The sequence below is a fragment of the Amblyraja radiata genome, chromosome 29 (genome assembly GCF_010909765.2).
Source record: "Amblyraja radiata isolate CabotCenter1 chromosome 29, sAmbRad1.1.pri, whole genome shotgun sequence".
NCBI classification, from domain to species: domain Eukaryota; kingdom Metazoa; phylum Chordata; class Chondrichthyes; order Rajiformes; family Rajidae; genus Amblyraja; species Amblyraja radiata.
Genome location: NC_045984.1, coordinates 34,437,125 through 34,456,436, shown reverse-complemented (window position 1 = coordinate 34,456,436; position 19,312 = coordinate 34,437,125). Strand labels below are relative to the sequence as shown.

Genomic DNA, 19,312 nt, shown 5'->3' with positions numbered 1-19,312 from the left:
GCATACCGCCACAACAGATCAACGGTGGATGCGATCTCGATGGCCCTCCACTCCGCACTGGACCACTTGGAGAACAAAAACTCATATGTCAGGCTGTTATTCATTGATTACAGCTCGGCATTTAACACAATCATCCCCTCCAAACTGGTTACCAAACTCGCAGAACTGGGTCTCTGCGCATCCCTCTGCAACTGGATCCTCGACTTCCTCGTCCACAGACCACAGTCTGTTCGTATTGGTGGAAATGTGTCAGCCTCAATAACAATCAGCACGGGAGCACCTCAAGGCTGCGTGCTCAGCCCCCTGCTGTACTCACTCTATACCCATGACTGCGTAGCGAACCACAGTGCGAACTCCATCATCAAGTTCGCTGACGACACCACTATTGTGGGGCGTATCACTGATGGGGATGAGTCAGAGTACAGAAGAGAGATCGAGCAACTGTCCATATGGTGCCAGCGCAATAACCTGGCCCTCAACACCAGCAAAACCAAGGAACTGATTGTGGACTTTGGAAGGAGTAGGAGGGGGACCCACAGCCCCATTTATATCAACGGGTCGATGGTTGAAAGGGTCAAGAACTTCAAATTCCTGGGGGTGCACATCTCTGAAGATCTTTCCTGGTCCGAGAACACTAACGCAATCATCAAAAAAGCTCATCAGCGCCTCTACTTCCTGAGAAGATTACGGAGAGTCGGATTGTCCAGGAAGACTCTCTCTAACTTCTACAGGTGCACAGTCGAGAGCATGCTGACCGGTTGCATCGTGGCTTGGTTCGGAAATTTGAGCGCCCTGGAGAAGAAAAGACTACAAAAAGTCGTAAACACTGCCCAGTCCATCATCGGCTCTGACCTTCCTTCCATCGAGGGGATTTACCGCAGTCGCTGCCTCAAAAAGGCTGGCAGTATCATCAAAGACCCTCACCATCCTGGCCACACACTCATCTCCCTGCTACCTTCAGGTAGAAGGTACAGGAGCCTGAAGACTGCAACAACCAGGTTCAGGAATAGCTACTTCCCCTCAGCCGTCAGGCTATTAAACCTGGCTCGGACAAAACTCTGATTATTAGCAACCACTTTCTGTTATTTGCACTACCAGTTTATTTATTCATGTGTGTATATATTTATATCATGGTATATGGACACATTTATCTGTTTTGTAGTAAATGCCTACTATTTTCTGTGTGCTTAAGCAAAGCAAGAATTTCATTGTCCTATACAGGGACACATGACAATAAACTCACTTGAACTTGAACATCAGCGGGACAGGCAGCATCTCTGGAGAGAAGATATGGGTGACATTTTGGGTCAAGACTATTCTTCAGTTTGAAGAAGGGTCTCGACCCGAAACATCACCCATTCCTTCTCTCTAGATATGCTGCTAGTCCCGTTGAGTTACTCCAGCATTTTGTGGCTACCTTTGATTTAAACCAGCATCTGCAGTTCTTTCCTACACATAGGTTTAGAGGGACGTGGGCCAAATGCAAACAGGTGGGACTAGTGTAGGTGGGGCATGTTAGTCGGCGTGGGCAAGTTGGGCCGACGGGCTGTTTCAATGCTGTGTGACTAGGACTCAAAATGTCTTAAAAGTGGATATTTAAATGATAATGATCTTTGCTGAGAACAGCACAACTTTGTGTTTTATTCCATCTAATTAATTAGTGTTGATCAGGAATGGTGACAGATGTTCATCAATGGTTTTGGGAAAATGAAATTGTTCGCACATCTAATCTTCCACCTATCCTAAAATGTGCACATAAGAAAGTTGGAGCAGATCAGGAGCAAAATTGGTTCTGCTGCTGTCCAGTGGCAACATCTCGAGCTGGTGCTCCTGTTCAAAGCCACCCATACAAATCATAATTTTAGCTCCAGTGAATCCAACTCCAACCCCAGGACAGAGCCAGCCTTCCTGATGAGCTTGTTAATTCTGTTGGCATCGGTGGCCTTCGCCCTGCTATTCCAGCACATGACAACGAAGAAGATGGCACTGGCCACCACCGATTGATAGAACATCTGCAGCATCTTACTGCAGACATCGAAAGAGCAGAGCCTCTTCAATAAGTACAGATGGCTCTGTCCCTTCTTATACAGTGTCTCAGCGTTCCTGGACCAGTCAATTGAAATGTAATATAGCCAGTAAGCATTTTCAGGATAGACAGAGAATGGAAGAAATAATTGGTAAAAAATTCTGAACTTTGGAATAGACTGTTAGCTGATGCAGTGATCAATACAGGGAAATAAATAGATCTTCATCTATTTAAATATGTTGCAGATACAGACTGGCATAGTGGTGTTGTTTAGTTACCTGGTACCGCATGGAAACAGGACCCATCAGTCCTCAGAATCCATGCCGATCATCGATCAAGAGTGTTTTATTGTCATATGTCCCAGATAGAACAATAAACTCATGCTAGTTCTATGTTATCCCCCTTTCTCATCCACTTCCTGCAAACGAGGGACAATATACAGAGAGCAATTAAGCAACAAGCAACGACAACCCGCACATCATTGGGATGTAGGAGGAGATAGGAGCATCAGGAGGAAACTCACGTGGTCACAGGAGGAACCTGCAAACTTCAGACTGCCATGGCACCCAAGATCAGGATCAAACCCAGGTCCCTAGCGCAGTGAAGCAGCAGCTATGCCAGCTGCGCCACAATAAAACAATTTATTTTTAGACATGGAATATGAACTAGATGTTGGCTTAGACGAGACAAATTCCATGAAACTGGATATTTTGTGCTTTTGCACATGTTAACAAAGCAACAATATGAAATTTGTATCAATAGAAAGATCATTTATTAGTGATAGAAACAAGGTAAGTGTTGTTTACCAAAAAAAATTACAAAATACTGAAGCATCTCAGTTGGTCAGGCAGCATCTCTGAAAGATATAGATAGGGGGGCGCTGCTCTGGCAGCAGCCATGTCATGCAGCTCGTCAGTTTTTCAACCTTTCTTTATTTTTTTAGTATGTTTTAAAGTCTGTATTTAATGTTTCTTTGTGTGTTTTGTGTGGGGGGTGGAGTGGGGGGGGTGAGGGGGAAACCGCTTCGGTCGCCTCCTCCACGGAGAGGCGAGTTTTTCCAGGTCGCCTCCCCCGTGGCCTAACATCAAGGATCGACGCGGCCTTTCCCGGAGACGCGCCTGGGGCTTCAGCGGCGGGCGCAGCGTGGACTCTCGGCGTGGAGCGGGTGAAGCCTCGCTGGGGCTCGCTGGAGGGGAGCGCTCCGTTTCGCTGACCCGGGGCAGCCGGCAGCCTGAAGTCGCAGCCTGAAGCCGCGGTCTGCAGAGCTCCAGCTGGTGCGGCTTCTACAGCCCGGGATCTCACGTTGGGGACCCGGGGGAAGAAGAAGCCATCACTGCCGGCCCGCGGCCGACTTCTACCGCGGGTCCGGCATGGACTTACCATCACCCCTGGAGGGGAGCTTCGACCGCCGGCCCTGCAGTCTACGGTGCTTCTGGCTGCGGCGGGGACTTTAAATCTTGACCACCGGCCTGCGGCCTACAACAACTTAAAGCCGGTGAGGAAGAGCCGATCCTGGACTGACTCTGGACTCTGGTCCTGACCACGGGGGGGGAAATGGAGGAGGACTGGCCAAATTTTGTGCCTTCCACCACAGTGATGAATGCTGTGGTGGATGTTTGTGTTACAGTTTTATTGTGGTTGTGTGTTCTTTATTATTGTATCGCTGCAGACAACCCAAATTTCCACCAGCCTGTCTGTGTGGCAATAAATTATATCTAATCTAATTTAATCTAATAGGTGTGTAGGAAGGAAATGCAGATGTTGGTTTAAACCGAAGATACAAACAAAAAGCTGGGGTAACCCAGCGTGACAGGCAGCATCTCTGGGGAGGAGGAATGGGTGACGTTTCGGGTCGTAACCTTTCTTCAGACTAGTTTGGGATAAGGGAAACGAGAGATATAGACGATGATGTAGAGAGATAAAGAACAATGAATGAAAGAAATGCAAAAAAGTAACAATGATAAAGGAAACAGACCATTGTTCGCTGAAGGTCTCAACCCAAAACATCACCCATTTATTCTCTCCAGAGATGCATTCTGTCTCGCAGAGTTACTCCAGCTTTTTGTGTCTATCCTCGGTTTAATCCAGCATCTGCAGCTCCTTCTTACACATTGTTAGCTATTTGTTGGGTGAAAACGAGAAGCTAGTGCGACTTATGTGGGGGAGGGATAAAGTGTGAATACCGGGGCTACCTGAAGTTAGAGAAATCAGAATTCATACCACTGGGCTGCAAGCTGCCCAAGCGAAATATGAGATGCTGTTCCTACAATTTGCGTTTAGCCTCATACTGAAATGGAGGAGGCCTAGGACAGCAAAGCCTGTGTGGGAATGGGAAGGAGAATGAAAGTGTTTAGCAACCGGGAGATCAGGTAGGTACAGGCGGACTGAGCGAAGGGGTTCAGCGAAACGATCGCCCAGTCTACGTTTGGTCTCGCCAATGGATATGGATAGGTAACGTTTTGAGTTTCTTCAGACCTTTCTTTAGACTGAAGCGTCACTAATCCACTTCCCGAGGTGCTACCTGACCCGTTGAGTTACTCCAGAACTTAGCATTGATTGGTGATATTCTTCATCTCCATGTCAGTAAGGAGTGACTTTGGAAACCAATCCAGAACTTGATCTCCTAACCTCAGATGATGCTTCCATGCAATCGCGATGAAGTGCTGCAGTGAAGATTTTTTCACTGGGATGAGGTGTTAAACTAATTTTCTGCCTAAGTGTTCTTACCATCATGTAATGCAATTTGCGGTAATTTTACACACAGGGGGGCTTAATTTGTCAATTTTTGACGGTTCTTTGATCCTTGGACAAGATATTAAAGTCCCAATTACTACCGTCAAGTGGGTGTTGCATGCCCATTCCGAAACAACCACACAAAACAACCACAGGACAATTGTGATTAAGGTTGTGCAAACATTTTAGCGCTATCGTGTACCATTTTGGCATAATTCCAGGAGCACATAGGGATAGATAGATAGATAGATAGATAGATAGATAGACAGACAGACAGACAGACAGACAGACAGACAGACAGACAGACAGACAGACAGACAGACAGACGAAACAAAGTGGGACCCGTTGGGTCACTGTCACACGGGAGGTCTTGTCCCCCAACGCAACCCGTTCCCCCAACGCAATATTCCACCACACACCCGTGACCCCAAAGCAACCCGTTTCCCCCCAACGCAATATTCCACCACTCACCCATAGCCCCCAACTGCGGAGGGGCAGCTCATTTACCCGTATCCCCCAGCACTCCCTCCCCCTCCTGTTCAGACTCCCTCTGTTCTGTGATTGCAACATTGTTGGCATTCTGACATAGAAAATAGGTGCAGGAGTAGGCCATTCGGCCCTTCGAGCATGCACCACCATTCAATATGATCATGGCTGATCATCCAACTCAGTATCCTGTACCTGCCTTCTCACCATACCCCCTGATCCCTTTAGCCACAAGGGTCACATCTAATTCCCTCTTAAATATAGCCAATGAACTGGCCTCAACTACCTTCTGTGGCAGAGAATTCCACAGATTCACCACTCTGTGAGAAAAATGTTTTTCTCATCTCGGTCCTAAAAGACTTCCCCCTTATCCTTAAACTGTGACCCCTCGTTCTGGACTTCCCCAACATCGGGAACAATCTTCCTGCATCTAGCCTGTCCAACCCCTTAAGAATTTTGCACGTTTCTATAAGATCCTCCCTCAATCTTCTAAATTCTAGCGAGTACAAGCCGAGTCTATCCAGTCTTTCTTCATATGAAAGTCCTGACATCCCAGGAATCAGTCTGGTGAACCTTCTCTGTACTCCCTCTATGGCAAGAATGTCTTTCCTCAGATTAGGAGACCAAAACTGTATGTAATACTCCAGGTGTGGTCTCACCAAGACCCTGTACAACTGCAGTAGAACCTCCCTGCTCCTATACTCAAATCCTTTTGCTATGAATGTTAACATACCATTCGCTTTCTTCACTGCCTGCTGCACCTGCATGCCTACTTTCAATGACTGGTGTACCATGACACCCAGGTCTCGTTGCATCTCCCCTTTTCCTAATCGGCCACCATTCAGATAATAGTCTACTTTCCTGTTTTTGCCACCATAGTGGATAACCTCACATTTATCCACATTATACTGCATCTGCCATGCATTTGCCCACTCACCCAACCAATCCAAGTCACCTTGCAGCCTCCTAGCATCCTCCTCACAGCTAACACTGCCCCCCAGCTTTGTGTCACCCGCAAACTTGGAGATGTTGCATTCAATTCCCTCGTCCAGATCATTAATATATATCATAGCTTATTCATCCTCCCTCTTTTTAAACCTAAAAAAAAATGCAATTGCACTTGCTGTGATTTGCAACATTGTTGCAGGCAGGGCCAGCAATTGGATTTGGATTTTTCACTGTGAGAAATTAAGTGAAAAGTGAACTTTTTAAAGTTTGAAATGTGAATAACTTGTAAAATATACCATCAATCTGAACGAAACTTGACACACTTCATTACATGACAATGGTGAGTAAGGTGGTGCAAAAAAATTGTAGCGCTATCGTGTACCGTTTTGGCGTAATTCAGGGCATCAGTCACAGACAGACACACAGGCAGACTCACAAGCAAACAAGATGAGAGTTTTAGTAATATATAGATTGATTAAGGGAAAAACAGTAACTAGAGAGAGAATAGGGCCCCTCAGAAACCAAAGTGGTCATCTGTGTGTCGTCGTGGCTATCCCTCGAGATGGAGGATCATGGTCTACGTTCTGTTGTTTTTATAGACTCTCAGATGGCTTATGGGTCCAATCCTGGCTTTAAAAGTTCTTCGACATTCAGGACAGGTAATTCCAGATGGCAGATCGGGCTTTGATTGTTGCTGCCTCTCATTCCATTTTAGAAACATAGAAAATAGGTGCAGGAGTAGGCCATTCGGCCCTTCGAGCCTGCACCGCCATTCAATATGATCATGGCTGATCATCCAACTCAGTATCCTGTACCTTTTTTTCTAATTCTGCACATCTCTTGGCATCGAAGGTCGCTGTTCCTTCTTGGATGATGGTTCCCCAGAGTTTCCTGTCCTTGGCATTGGTATCCCAATTGTCAACTGAAGGGTGGCTAATTTAGTGCACTTTGTCCCACTTAGTCATCGCCGACCACTGATCACTCATTTAATGGTTGGCATGGACTCGGTGAACCAAAGGACCTGTTTCCATGCTCTATCCCTAAACTAAATTAGCCATATGTTGTGCTTATATTTAAGAAGGGCTGCAAAGAAAAAAAAACTAGGGAACTACAGACCAATAAGCTTGACATCTGTGTGTGGTAGGAAGTTACTGGAGAGGTTCTGAGGGGATATTTATGCATTTGCAAATTCAGGGGTTGATTAGGGTAGTCAGCATGGTTTAGTACATCAGAGATCAGGTCTCACAAATATGATGGGAGATTTTGAAGAAGTTACCATGAATATTGATGAGCGCATGTCATAGACATCGTCTACATAGATTTCAACATGGCCTTTGATAATGTTCCACATGGGAAGCTGCTGTGGAAAAGTAGATTGCATGGAGGCCGATACAAATGGAAAACAGCAAATAATCCAGGATTGTTGCTGGATTATTTGCCGTTTTCCATTTGATATCAAGGATTTGGATGAGATGTATGGCATGATTAGTAAGTTTGCAGATGATACCAAAATAGGTGGCATTATGGACAGAGAAGATGGTTATTACAGTGGGATTTGATCAGCTGGGAGCATAGGAAGCTGAGGGGTGAACATAGGGTGGATGCAGAGAATTTTTTTCCTTGGGTAGGAGAATCAAGAACTAGAGGGCATAAGTTTTAAGGTTAGAAATAAATGAATAAATAGGAATCTGAGGGACAGCTTCTTCACACAGAAAGTGGCGGATGTGTGGAACAAACTGTCAGAGGATGTAGTTATGCTTGAGGGAACAATTACATTTCAAAGACATTTGGACAGGTACATGGATAGGAAAGTTTTAGCGGGATGATGGGCCAAACACAGGCAAATTGGAACAACTTAGATGGGACATCTTGCTCAACATGGACCAGTTAGGCCAAAAAAACTGTTTCTGTGCTGCATGACTCGGATTCTAAATTAAGTTGGAGTGTCCACAACAATGTGTTAAGATGTGCAAAAGATCTTTTGCTGAGTGATATGAAGAAGTCTGAAAAAGGGTCCCGACCCGAAACGTCACTCATTTCTTCTGAGTTACTCCAGCATTTTGTGTCAACCTTTGAATAGAAAAACAGATTGCTATTAAAATAATATACTGGTAATTGACTCTAGAATTTGGCTCAGGATAAGGGAATGGACAATTCACACCAAAATACGAATGGAAACATGTGTACTCTCAACTTACTTGGATGAGTAACAATGCCGAAGAGGACCATCCAGACAAACCAGCTTATTTGATTGACACCCCATCCACCACCCTTAACATTATTTTTTCCACCAACAGCACTCAATGGCCGCCATTTTGAGCTATTTACAAATTGTACTGTAGTTCAAAAGAGATGGCAGCAGAATCAGGCCAATCTGCCCAACAAATCTTCACCGCCATTCAATCATGGCTGATCTATCTTCCCCTCTGAACCCATTCTCCTGCCTTCTCCTCTTAACCACTGACACCCGTACTAATCAACTTCAAGTTACATTTATTGTCACATGCACCAATTGGTACAGTGAGATTTGAGTTACCATACAGCTATATGAATAAAAAGAACACAATACACGATAGAATTTAACATGAACATCCCCACACAGTGGAATCAACGTTTCCCACTGTGAGGGAAAGCAATAAAGTTCAGTCATCTTCCTCTTTTGTTCACCCGTGGCCAGGGCCTTTGAGCCCTCCGCAGTCGCTGCTATGGGCGGCCCGATGTTCAGGCCCTCTCGCCGGGATGATCGGAGCTCCGGCCTCGGAACGGAAGAACACACTCAGCGGCTTGGAGTTTCCAAATCGGCCGCTCCCAACCGGAGACCGTGGCTCCCAAAGTCCACAGGCCGAGCTAGGCGGAGATTCAGCACCAGCGACCCTCGGCAAAGGATCCCAGGACTCCACGAGTCAGCGCCGCCTGGGGCTGGAAGCTCCGCAACCACAGCTCCATGGTGTTAAAGACAACAGTCCCAACGCTCCGGAGCTTCAACAGGCAATCCCCGGTAAGGCATCGTCCTACTCCACGATGGAATTCAGTGCTGCGCCGCTGCTGAAGCTCTGGCCGGTCTCCGTCAGAAAAGTCTGTGCCAAATTCTGGAGCTCCCTACTCAATAGCACCAGAAGGACTGCAGTGGTTCAAGACAGTCCGTTTTTCAAAGTAACTTAGGGACCAGGCACTGAATGCTGACCTTGCCTGTCATGCCCATAACTCAGAAATGAATTATCTTCCCATAAGGGCTGTCTGCAGATGTCCAGTCCTCGACTATAAACACGAATAATTGATAGTTATGTTTTCCTCATACAGGGGCAATCAACGAATTTGGGGATCAGGCTTAAAAATGCAATTAATACGCAATATCAACAATAAAATTAAAAGGCAAGCTTAAAGGGCTGTACGGCCTACTTCTGCTTGTATTTCTTACGTTTAGGTGCTTAAGGCCCACGCATAAAGAACGCCTGCTGGGCACAGGTAGAGCCAAAGATCATAGAGAGGACTATGATCTTTGGGTAGAGCTGTGACATGTTTGTTAAGTCAAGAATCAGACTGTATTTCTTGTCCCACTTGTGTGCATATAGGAGATGGTTACAAGCGCACATTTGCAAATGCATAACTAGTATGTAACTTGTTTCAATTATTGGATTCCTCGACATCCACAACATGACCATGTGGTCTCCTGTGAGCATCATCATCATCATTGATGAAGCATGAGGAGCAGTGCCGGGGCAACATGGTTCATCCTCCAGAGGAGCGCCCCGCCCTTTCTGCGCCTCACACTAACCTGGCCTGAGGTCATATGATGGGCATGCGCATTCCCCAATCAGAGCCTGGAGCCGCAGCACGTTCCACGCCAGGGGCCAATAGGAAGGCGAGGAGGGCGGGACTTCTGGCAGCAGGTTGGGCTGCGCCGCGTCCCCACAGCGCCGGCAACCCCGGCCCACCACCGGAGCGTCCCCAACCCCGGCCCACCACCCACCGCCGGAGCGTCCCCAACCCCGGCCCACCACCCACCGCCGGAGCGTCCCCAACCCCGGCCCACCACCGGAGCGTCCCCAACCCCGGCCCACCACCCACCGCCGGAGCGTCCCCACCGCCGGAGCGTCCCCACCGCCGGACCGTCCCCACCGCCGGAGCGCCCCCGGCCCACAGCGCCGGCATCCCGGCCAACAGCGCCGGCAACTCCGGCCCACCGCCGGAGCGTCCCCAGCCCCGGCCCACCACCCACCGCCGGAGCGCCCACGGCCCCGGCCCACCACCGGAGCGCCCATAGCGCCGGCCCACCACCCACCGCCGGAGCGCCCACGGCCAACGACAGTCTGCGGTCGCTCGGCGCCCCGCTCCGCTCACACACCGTCCTTTTACAGCAATTGCCTGAAGAAAGCCACATCGAACAGAAAATGCCTCACAATTTCAAAGCAGGAGATCTGGTTTTTGCTAAAATGAAGGGATATCCTCACTGGCCGGCCCGGGTGAGTACCGCGCTGTCTGATGTGCTTTGGCGGGAGGAGAGTCTGACAGCGGGAGAAAAATAAAACCAAATCTAAACTTTAAACTTTCAACCATGGTTCTCGATCCCATGTGAGGTAAATTGGCTGGCTGTTTTAATGTTATGGATCACTCGCTTATTCTCGTTTTGAATTTCTGGCTCTGGTAGTCAGTTCTATTGTTATTAGTAAAGAAGGGAGAAAACTAGAGGCCTGTGGGGTTTTTATTTTCTTTGCAGGAACTTTCTTTATGAAATGAAAATTAACGTTTAGGCTGTAATACAGTGAGGTTTTTGACCTAAAGTTTTTTGTGTGGGGACGGATAGGATATGTGTTGTACAGTGAATACACGGCTCTACGCATGTCTGCGTGTGCGGTGCATTGAGGGGATTGTAGTTCCCATCAGACCAGCGTCCGTGACTTGACGCGGGATGAGGACTACATGTCCCATGGTGCTGTGCGGCGAGGGGGTTTGTGTATATGAAGCTTCCCTCGACCTGCCGTGCCGCTGTATCATAGGTGGATCATAAGTTACCTGGATAAACTGTTCTGGTTACATTTCTTAAGGTATTTGTCACTGGATTCTACAGAGACCATTAACAGATCAAATAGTAACCAACGTGATCCCACCACTTGCCACATCTTCCCATCACCTCCCCTGTCTGTTTTCCGCAGAGACTGCTCCCTCTGTAACTCCCTGGTCAATTCGTCCCTTCCCACCCGTACCACCCCCTCTCCGGGCACTTTCCCTTGCAACCGCAGGAAATGCTGCACTTGTCGCTTTCCCTCCCTCCTTAACTCCATTCAAGGACTCAAGCAGTCGTTCCAGGTGCGGCAGAGGTTCACCTGCGCCTCCTCCAACCACGTCTATTGCATCCGCTACTCTAGATGTCAGCTGCTCTACATCGGTGAGACCAAGCGTAGGCTTGGCGATCGCTTCACCGAACACCTCCGCTCGGTTCGCAATAAACAACCTGATCTCCCGGTAGCTCAGCACTTCAACTCCCCCTCCCATTCCGAATCCGACCTTTCTGTCCTGGGCCTCCTCCATGGCCAGAGTGAGGACCACCGTAAATTGGAGGAGCAGCACCTCGTATTTCGATTGGGCAGTTTGCACCCCAGCGGTATGAACATTGACTTCTCTAATTTCAGGTAGTCCCTACTTTCTCCCCTTCTCAGCTCTCCCTCAGCCCACTGGCTCCATCTCTTCCTTTCTTCTTCCCGCCCCCCCCCCCCCCTCACATCAGTCTGAAGAAGGGTTTCGACCCAAAACGTTGCCTATTTCCTTCGCTCCATAGATGCTGCCTCACCCGCTGAGTTTCTCCAGCATTTTTGTTTACCTTCGATTTTCCAGCATCTGCAGTTCCTTCTTAAACAATTAGTAACTTTTATCGACTGCATATCAATAATATGGCCTTGAAGCATCACTCTCACCTTTCCTTCAGACTTGTGGATTGTGGATTCAAGCTACAATACAGAAATGTTGGAATGTAGTGTAGGCTGGCATTCAATTTGCAGTTCTGTGGAAATTCACCATGCTACCTTATGGAAGTGGTACCCAACTCTATTTTCAAATTCGCTGACGACCATTGATGGATAAATTGCAGATGATTATGAGTCCGTGTCAGTGGGAGATTGATCGTCTGACCGAGTGGTGCCAGAAAAACCTTGCACGCAACGTCAGTAAAACCAAGGAATTAGTAGTTGACTTTAGCACAAGGCTGAGGATCCACAACGCAGTCTTCACCGACATTCAAACATCTCCCAAGGTTGCGGATGACACAATGCTGGGTGGCAGTGTGAGTTGCGAGGAGGATGCAAGCTGACTTGGATAGGTTGGGTGAGTGAGCAGATGCAGTATAATCTCAGCGCAGTGCAGAAGGAGAAGAGGAGGGAAGAGACTGGAGACCTAAGACTTTTGCCTCCATCACAGTGAGGAGATGTTGGGTGGACTCACTGTGGTGGATGTTAATATGTGTTTATTGTTGTTTTTTTATTGTATTGTATTGTATGTATGACTGCTTCAATTTTGTTCAGACTTCGGTCTGAATGACAATAAAAGGCTATCTAATCTATCTAAAAAAAAATAATGTGGATAAATGTGAGGTTATCCACTTTGGTGGCAAGAACAGGAGGGCAGATTATTATCTGATTGGTGTCAGATTAGGAAAAGTGGAGGTGCAACGAGACCTGGATGTGCTTGTACATCAGTCATTAAAAGTAAGCATGCTGGTGCAGCAGGCAGTGAAGGAAGCTAATGGCATGTTAGACAATGGACAATAGGTGCAGGAGTAGGCCATTCAGCTCTTCAAGCCAGCACCGCCATTCAATGTGATCATGGCTGATCATCCACAATCGGTAACCCGTTGTTGCCTTCTCCCATATCCCCTGACTCCGCTATCTTTAAGAGTCCTATCTAGCTCTCTCTTGAAAGTATCCAGATCTGGCCTCCACCGCCCTCTGAGGCAGAGAATTCCACACTCACAACTCTCTGTGTGAAAAAGTGTTTCCTCATCCCCGTTCTCAATGGCTTGCCCCTTATTCTTAAACTGTGGCCCCTGGTTCTGGACTCCCCCAACATCGGGAACACGTTTCCTGCCTCTAGCGTGTCCAAACCCTTAATTATCTTATATGTTTCAATAAGATCCACTCTCATCCTTCTAAATTCCAGAGTATACAAGCCCAGCCGCTCCATTCTCTCAGCATATGACAGTCCCGCCATCCCAGGAATTAACCTTGTGAACCTACGCTACACTCCCTCAATAGCAAGAATGTCCTTCCTCAAATTTGGACACCAAAACTGCACACAATACTCCAGGTGTGGTCTCACTAGGGGCCTGTACAACTGCAGAAGGACCTATTTGCCCCAATATTCAACTCCTCTTGTTATGAAGGCCAACATGCTATTCGCTTTCTTCACTGCCTGCTGTACCTGCATTCTTACTTTCATTGACTGATGAACAAGGACCGCCAGATCACATTGTACTTCCCCTTTTCCCAATTTGACACCATTTAGATAATAATCTTCCTTCCTGTTTTTGCTACCAAAGTGGATAACCTCACATTTATCCGCATTAAACTGCATCTGCCATGCATCTGTCCACTCACCCAACCTGTCCAAGTCACCCTGCATTCTCATCGCATCCTCCTCACAGTTCACACTGCCACCCAGCTTTGAGTCATCTGCAATTTTGCTAATGTTACTTGTAAATGTTAATGTTGGCTTTCATTGCGAGAGGGTTTGAGTTTAGGAGCAAGGTGGGCCTACTGCAGTTGTACAGGGCCCTGGTGAGACCCCATTTGGAGCATTGGGTGTAGTTTTGGTCTCCTAATTTGCGGAAGGATATTATTGCTATTGAGGGAGTGCAGCGTAGTTTAACCGGGTTAATTCCCTGGATGGCAGGACTGACATGAAAGAATGGGTCGACTGCGCTTGTATTCACTGGGATTTAGAAGGATGAGAGGATATTTCAGAAATATATAACATTCTTAAAGATTGGATAGGCTAGATGCAGGAAAAATGTTCACGATGTTGGGGGAGTCCTGAACCAGGGGTCACAGTTTAAGAATAAGGGGTAGGCCATTTAGGACTGAGATGAGTAAAAACATTTTTTACCCAGAGAGTGGTGAATCTGGAATTCTCTGCCACAGAAGGCAGTGGAGGCCAATTCACTGGATGGTTTCAAGAAAGAGTTAATTTAGCTCTTGGGGCTAAAGGAATCAAGGGATATGGGGAAAAAGCAGGAACGAGGTACTGATTTTAGATGATCAGCCATGATCATATTGAATGGCGGTGCTGGCTCAAAGGGCCGAATGGCCTACTCCTGCACCTATTTTTCCATATTTCTATGACAGAATTATGGTGGAGAGATCAAAAACTGAAGATTTTTCTAGGGTCTAGCACATTGATGCAATGATAAAGGGCGTGATAGTGGTGGATGGTGGAAGTGATAGTGGTGGATGTTTTGGTGTTACATTTTTATTGTGTATTGTGTGTTCTTTTTTATTGTACCGATGCTGGCAAGTTCTTTTCACTGCACTTCATTGTGTATGTGACAAATAAATCTGACTATTGATAAGGAGAGAAAGCAGGAACGGGGCACTGATTTTAGATGATCAGCCATAATCATGTTGGGGCGAATGGACTACTCCTATTTTCTATGTTTCCATGTCTGTGCAATATAGACTGTTTGCAGCAAGGCACCCAGGAATGGGCTCTTCTGCCCACAATGTTTATGACGAACACGAAGCCTAGCTAGACTTCATAAGTTCTAGGAGCAGAATTAGACCATTCAACCCATTAAATCTTCTCCGCCATTCAATCATGGCTGATCTATTTTTCTCTCACAACCCCATTCTCCTACCTTTGCCCCATAAACCCTGACATGCTTGCTGATCAAGAATCTGTTAATCTTGCCGTAAAAATATCCACTGTCTTGGCCTCCACAGCTGTCTGGCAATGAATTCCACAGATTCACCGTGTCTGACTAAAGAAATTCCATCTCATCACCTTTCTAAAGGCACGTCCTTTCATTCTGAGGCTATGGCCTCTAGTCCTAGACTCTCCCACAGGTGGAAACATCCTCTCCACATTCACTCTATCCAGGCTGAACTGATCTCATCTGCCTGCAAGTGATCCATATCCCTCTGTTTCCTGCATATCCATGTGCCTATCTGAAAGCTGCTTAAATTAAGAAGATTGAAAAGTGGTGAAACCTGCCCAGCCCATCCCATCCTTTGACCTCCCCACCGTCGAAGGGATCTGCAAGAGTTGCTGCCTCAAAGGCAGCCAGCATCCTCAGTGATCCACACCACCCTTGCCACAATTTCATTTCATTCCTGCCATTGGGAAAAGGTATGGCAGTCTGAAAACGAACTCCCAGGTTCAAGAGCAGCTTCTTCCCAACAACCATCAGACTATTAGAATGCCAGAACTTAAGATCTGAACTATCTGAACTACATAGACTGTGAGGGGGGAGGTGGGAGAGTGCATTGTTTTTTATTGATTTTTATCTTAGCACTATTATTGTTTGTTATTTTATATGCTAAACTTTGTTGCTGTTTATTATGGTGTTTAGATGGTTTCATTTTTTGAGTGGGGAACCTCAAAGATGTCTTCACCGTAGTTACCATGATGGTTATTGATGACAGACTAGCAGTTATTCGGCTATGGTAAAACAACAGCAACTAAAATGTCATGAAAATTATTGTCAAAAATTTAAACAACCCTGCACAGAGAGTTCTTCTTGGACAGCACCGCAGTCAACCTATTATTCCCAATCAGCAGGAACCATGTGTCCAGAACGTCAGAATTATCTTGAAGTCCACCATTAGTACCTGTCAATGCTCTTGGCTTTGTCAGTAGAAACGTGGTGACTCTTATATACTGCCTCAGTGTAATGTACTATCTTACACTCTTGTACTTAAGTATGATTGTGCTTATGTATAGTAAGATTTTTTACTGAACTGCAGGCAAGTAAAGAATCTCACTGTACCTAGTAACATGTGACAATAAAGTACAATTGAATCATTAAATGGAGTTGGGGCAGTATTTGGATGCAAAGTCTTACATGTAGAATAAGTGACTGCTAACGCATCATTGTTGAGAATTATCATGGAGGATATTTTGTCGCCTATTCTCACTGATTGTGGTCTACGGTCCGGAATTCGAGGATCCAGACGCGGAGGGAGTGCTGACTCCTAGGTCCAGGAGTTTGGAGATGAGTTTGGTTGGGATTATGGTGTTGAAGGCAGAGCTATAGTCAATAAATAGTAGTCTGACCTAGGTTATCCAAATGTTCCAGCAATTGAGTGTAGGGTGAAGGGATATTGTGTCTGCCGTGGACTTTTGACGGTAGGCAAACTGCAATCGATCAAGGCTTGCTTTGAGGCTGGAGTTAGTGTATCTCATGACCAGCCTCCAGAAGCGCTTCATAAGGGTGAATGTTGGAGCTACTGAATGGTAGTTATGAAGACACTACATTGTAGCAATGTTACAAAATTTTGAGATTTTAAAAATCAAGTCTGCAATTTATCCCATCAGATAAAGCATAAAAAGAAGTTTAATTTGATTAATTCACTTTCATATCTTCAGTATTAAAAAGGTTATGGCCATTTTCATATTCGGAAATTAGCATCTTGTTCCCTATTGCTTTTCCATTGACTTAACACAAAAGCTGTGATCGAGGACAGTCAAAAGCCCATAACTTTCTTAAAAATTAAGAGAACTGAGTGAAATTTTCAGTTATTATTTTTTGCTCTTCAAACCACGCATGACATGCCTTTCTGCCCACTACTTTTCTTCCCCCCCCGCAACCGCACGTTGGGGGAACAAACCCAATGGGTCTGCACTTAGTCTAGTATCTATTAAAGCTCTGTGTGTGTGTGATTTTGCCTGTGAAACGTATCTCCTCGAAAACCAGACGTCAAAACGGGAAATTTTTAACATATTTCAGTAGAGATTTTCCTTGTGATTTTAGAAATCCACTCCTCTACATTTGGTACATTATTTTCCCAACTTTTTAATTAAAATTGTTGACCAATCTGACTTTTTTTTAAATCTGACTGCTGCCCAACTGCTGACGTTACAATAACAGTGAAATTTTTACATCTTCTGGTAGAAATTTTCCTTATGATTTCAAAAATCCAATCCTCTATAAATTTATTCCATTTTTTCCCGAGATATTTACTAAAATTTATCACCAAACTGACTTTTAAAAAAATATTAAGGTTGCCCAGCTGCTGACCTCACAATGCTTTCCAGGGCCGTGCAGCCACGGCAAAGGGGCAGAAGAGGCCGAAGAGGCCTAACAGCCTCCATCGACTTCGGGTGAGTTCCAGGACTGTGTACGGTGTAGGCCACGGACAGGTCCGGTGACCACCACCGACTTCGAACGTTTTCCAGGGCTGTGTAGCCCACAGCCAGGCCCAGGAGCTGCCACCGACGTCGAGTGAGGGCCTAGTACCGTGCAGGCCACGGACAGGTCCGGAGTAGCCACCGACGAAAACGGAGTCAGCCCGGTCGTGAGAGAAAGCCCGGTCGCAAGAGACGGCTGTGAGCGGAGAAAGCCCGGTCGCAGGAGACGACCACCAGCAGAGAAAGCCCGGTTTGAGGAGAGTCAGCCCGACCGGGAGCAAAAAAGAGGGTCCGGCCGCGCAAGAGAAGCGGACGGGCCGAGTGGGAAAGCCGACCGCGAGAGAGAAGCGGAACCGGCCGAGTGAGCCGACCGCGAGAGAGAAGCGGAACACAGCGCTTACCCAGCCCCCGACAGCGGGGCACAGTGCCGAAGAGCCGAGCAGCCAGGCGGGCCAGAGAGCCAGCGATGAGCCGAGCAGCGGGACCAGCAGCGAGAGCCAGCAGAGTCGACTTGTCAGGCAAGTCAGCGGTGAAACAGCGGAGGGAACCGCAACGGATGATCCAGCGGTAGCAGTGGAGATCCGGAGTGGCCAGCAGCAGCAGTATCCTTGGGAGAAGCTCTGGATAATCCGAGAGGTCGAGGATGCACCGGAGTCCATAGGCCGAAAAGTCTGACCGGTGAAATTCTTCACAATAAAAGCACTGTTTGAATGTTTGTATTATTCACTATTCCTTCACAGTAAAAGCGGGACTGTTTGGATGTAATGCATTGGTCACTATTATTAATAGTAAATCTGTGTGCATAGAAGGAATATGGTTTAAAATGTTCTAGTTAGCTATTAACATGAAATGTTGGTTAATAGTATAAATCTATTATTATAAGAATTAATAATAGTCAGTGGGCTGGATCACTTCTTAGTGTGTAAAAGGATTAAGTCCAGTGCAGAAAACAGTGAGAGAACATAAGATAGTGCACCTTAATATCAACAGGATAGCATAGCTTTTCAAATTGTAGGAAAAGTGCCCCAGTTAGATTCTGGGAGTATTTTGAGAAATGGACTGAAGTTTTGGCTTGTTTCATTTCCAATGATATCACTGCAGAGGAGAAGAAACATAGAAACATAGAAAATAGGTGCAGGAGGAGGCCTTTCGGCCCTTCGAGCCAGCACCGCCATTCATTGTGATCATGGCTGATCATCCCCTATCAATAACCCGTGCCTGCCTTCTCCCCATATCCCTTGACTCCACTAGCCCCTAGAGCTCTATCTAACTCTCTCTTAAATCCATCCAGTGACTTGGCCTCCACTGCCCTCTGTGGCAGGGAATTCCATAAATTCACAACTCTCTGGGTGAAAAAGCTTTTTCTCACCTCAGTCCAAAATGACCTCACCTTTATTCTAAGACTGTGGCTCCTGGTTCTGGACTCACCCAACATTTGGAACATTTTTCCTGCATCTAGCTTGTCCAGTCCTTTTATAATTTTATATGTTTCCATAAGATACCCCCTCATCCTTCTAAACTTCAGTGAATACAAGCCTAGTCTTTTCAATCTTTCCTCATATGACAGTCCCGCCATCCCAGGGATCAATCTCGTGAACCTACGCTGCACTGCTTCAATCACAAGGATGTCCTTCCTCAAATTAGGAGACCAAAACGGTACACAATACTCCAGATGTGGTCTCACCAGAGCCCTATACAACTGCAGAAGAACCTCTTTACTCCTATACTGAAATCCTCTTGTTATGAAGGCCAACATTCCATTAGCTTTCTTCACTGCCTGCTGTA

The 19,312-nt window shown here is 46.5% G+C and overlaps 1 protein-coding gene across 6 annotated transcripts in view; it reads left to right on the top strand.

Annotated features, from left to right (window-relative positions):
• Positions 1–10,107: 10,107 nt before the first annotated feature.
• The window catches only part of hdgfl2 (HDGF like 2), a 77,754-nt gene continuing 68,549 nt past the window's right edge, over positions 10,108–19,312 (top strand). For 2 of the 6 annotated variants that reach the window (XM_033047277.1, XM_033047275.1), the window contains exon 1: positions 10,418–10,656. In XM_033047277.1, the coding sequence (XP_032903168.1) occupies positions 10,585–10,656 (72 nt within the window). In that variant the 5' untranslated portion in view covers positions 10,418–10,584. Of the gene's footprint in view, positions 10,128–10,414; positions 10,657–19,312 lie in introns of those variants that run through there. The other 4 variants (XM_033047278.1, XM_033047273.1, XM_033047274.1 and 1 more) reach the window with 4 other exon arrangements.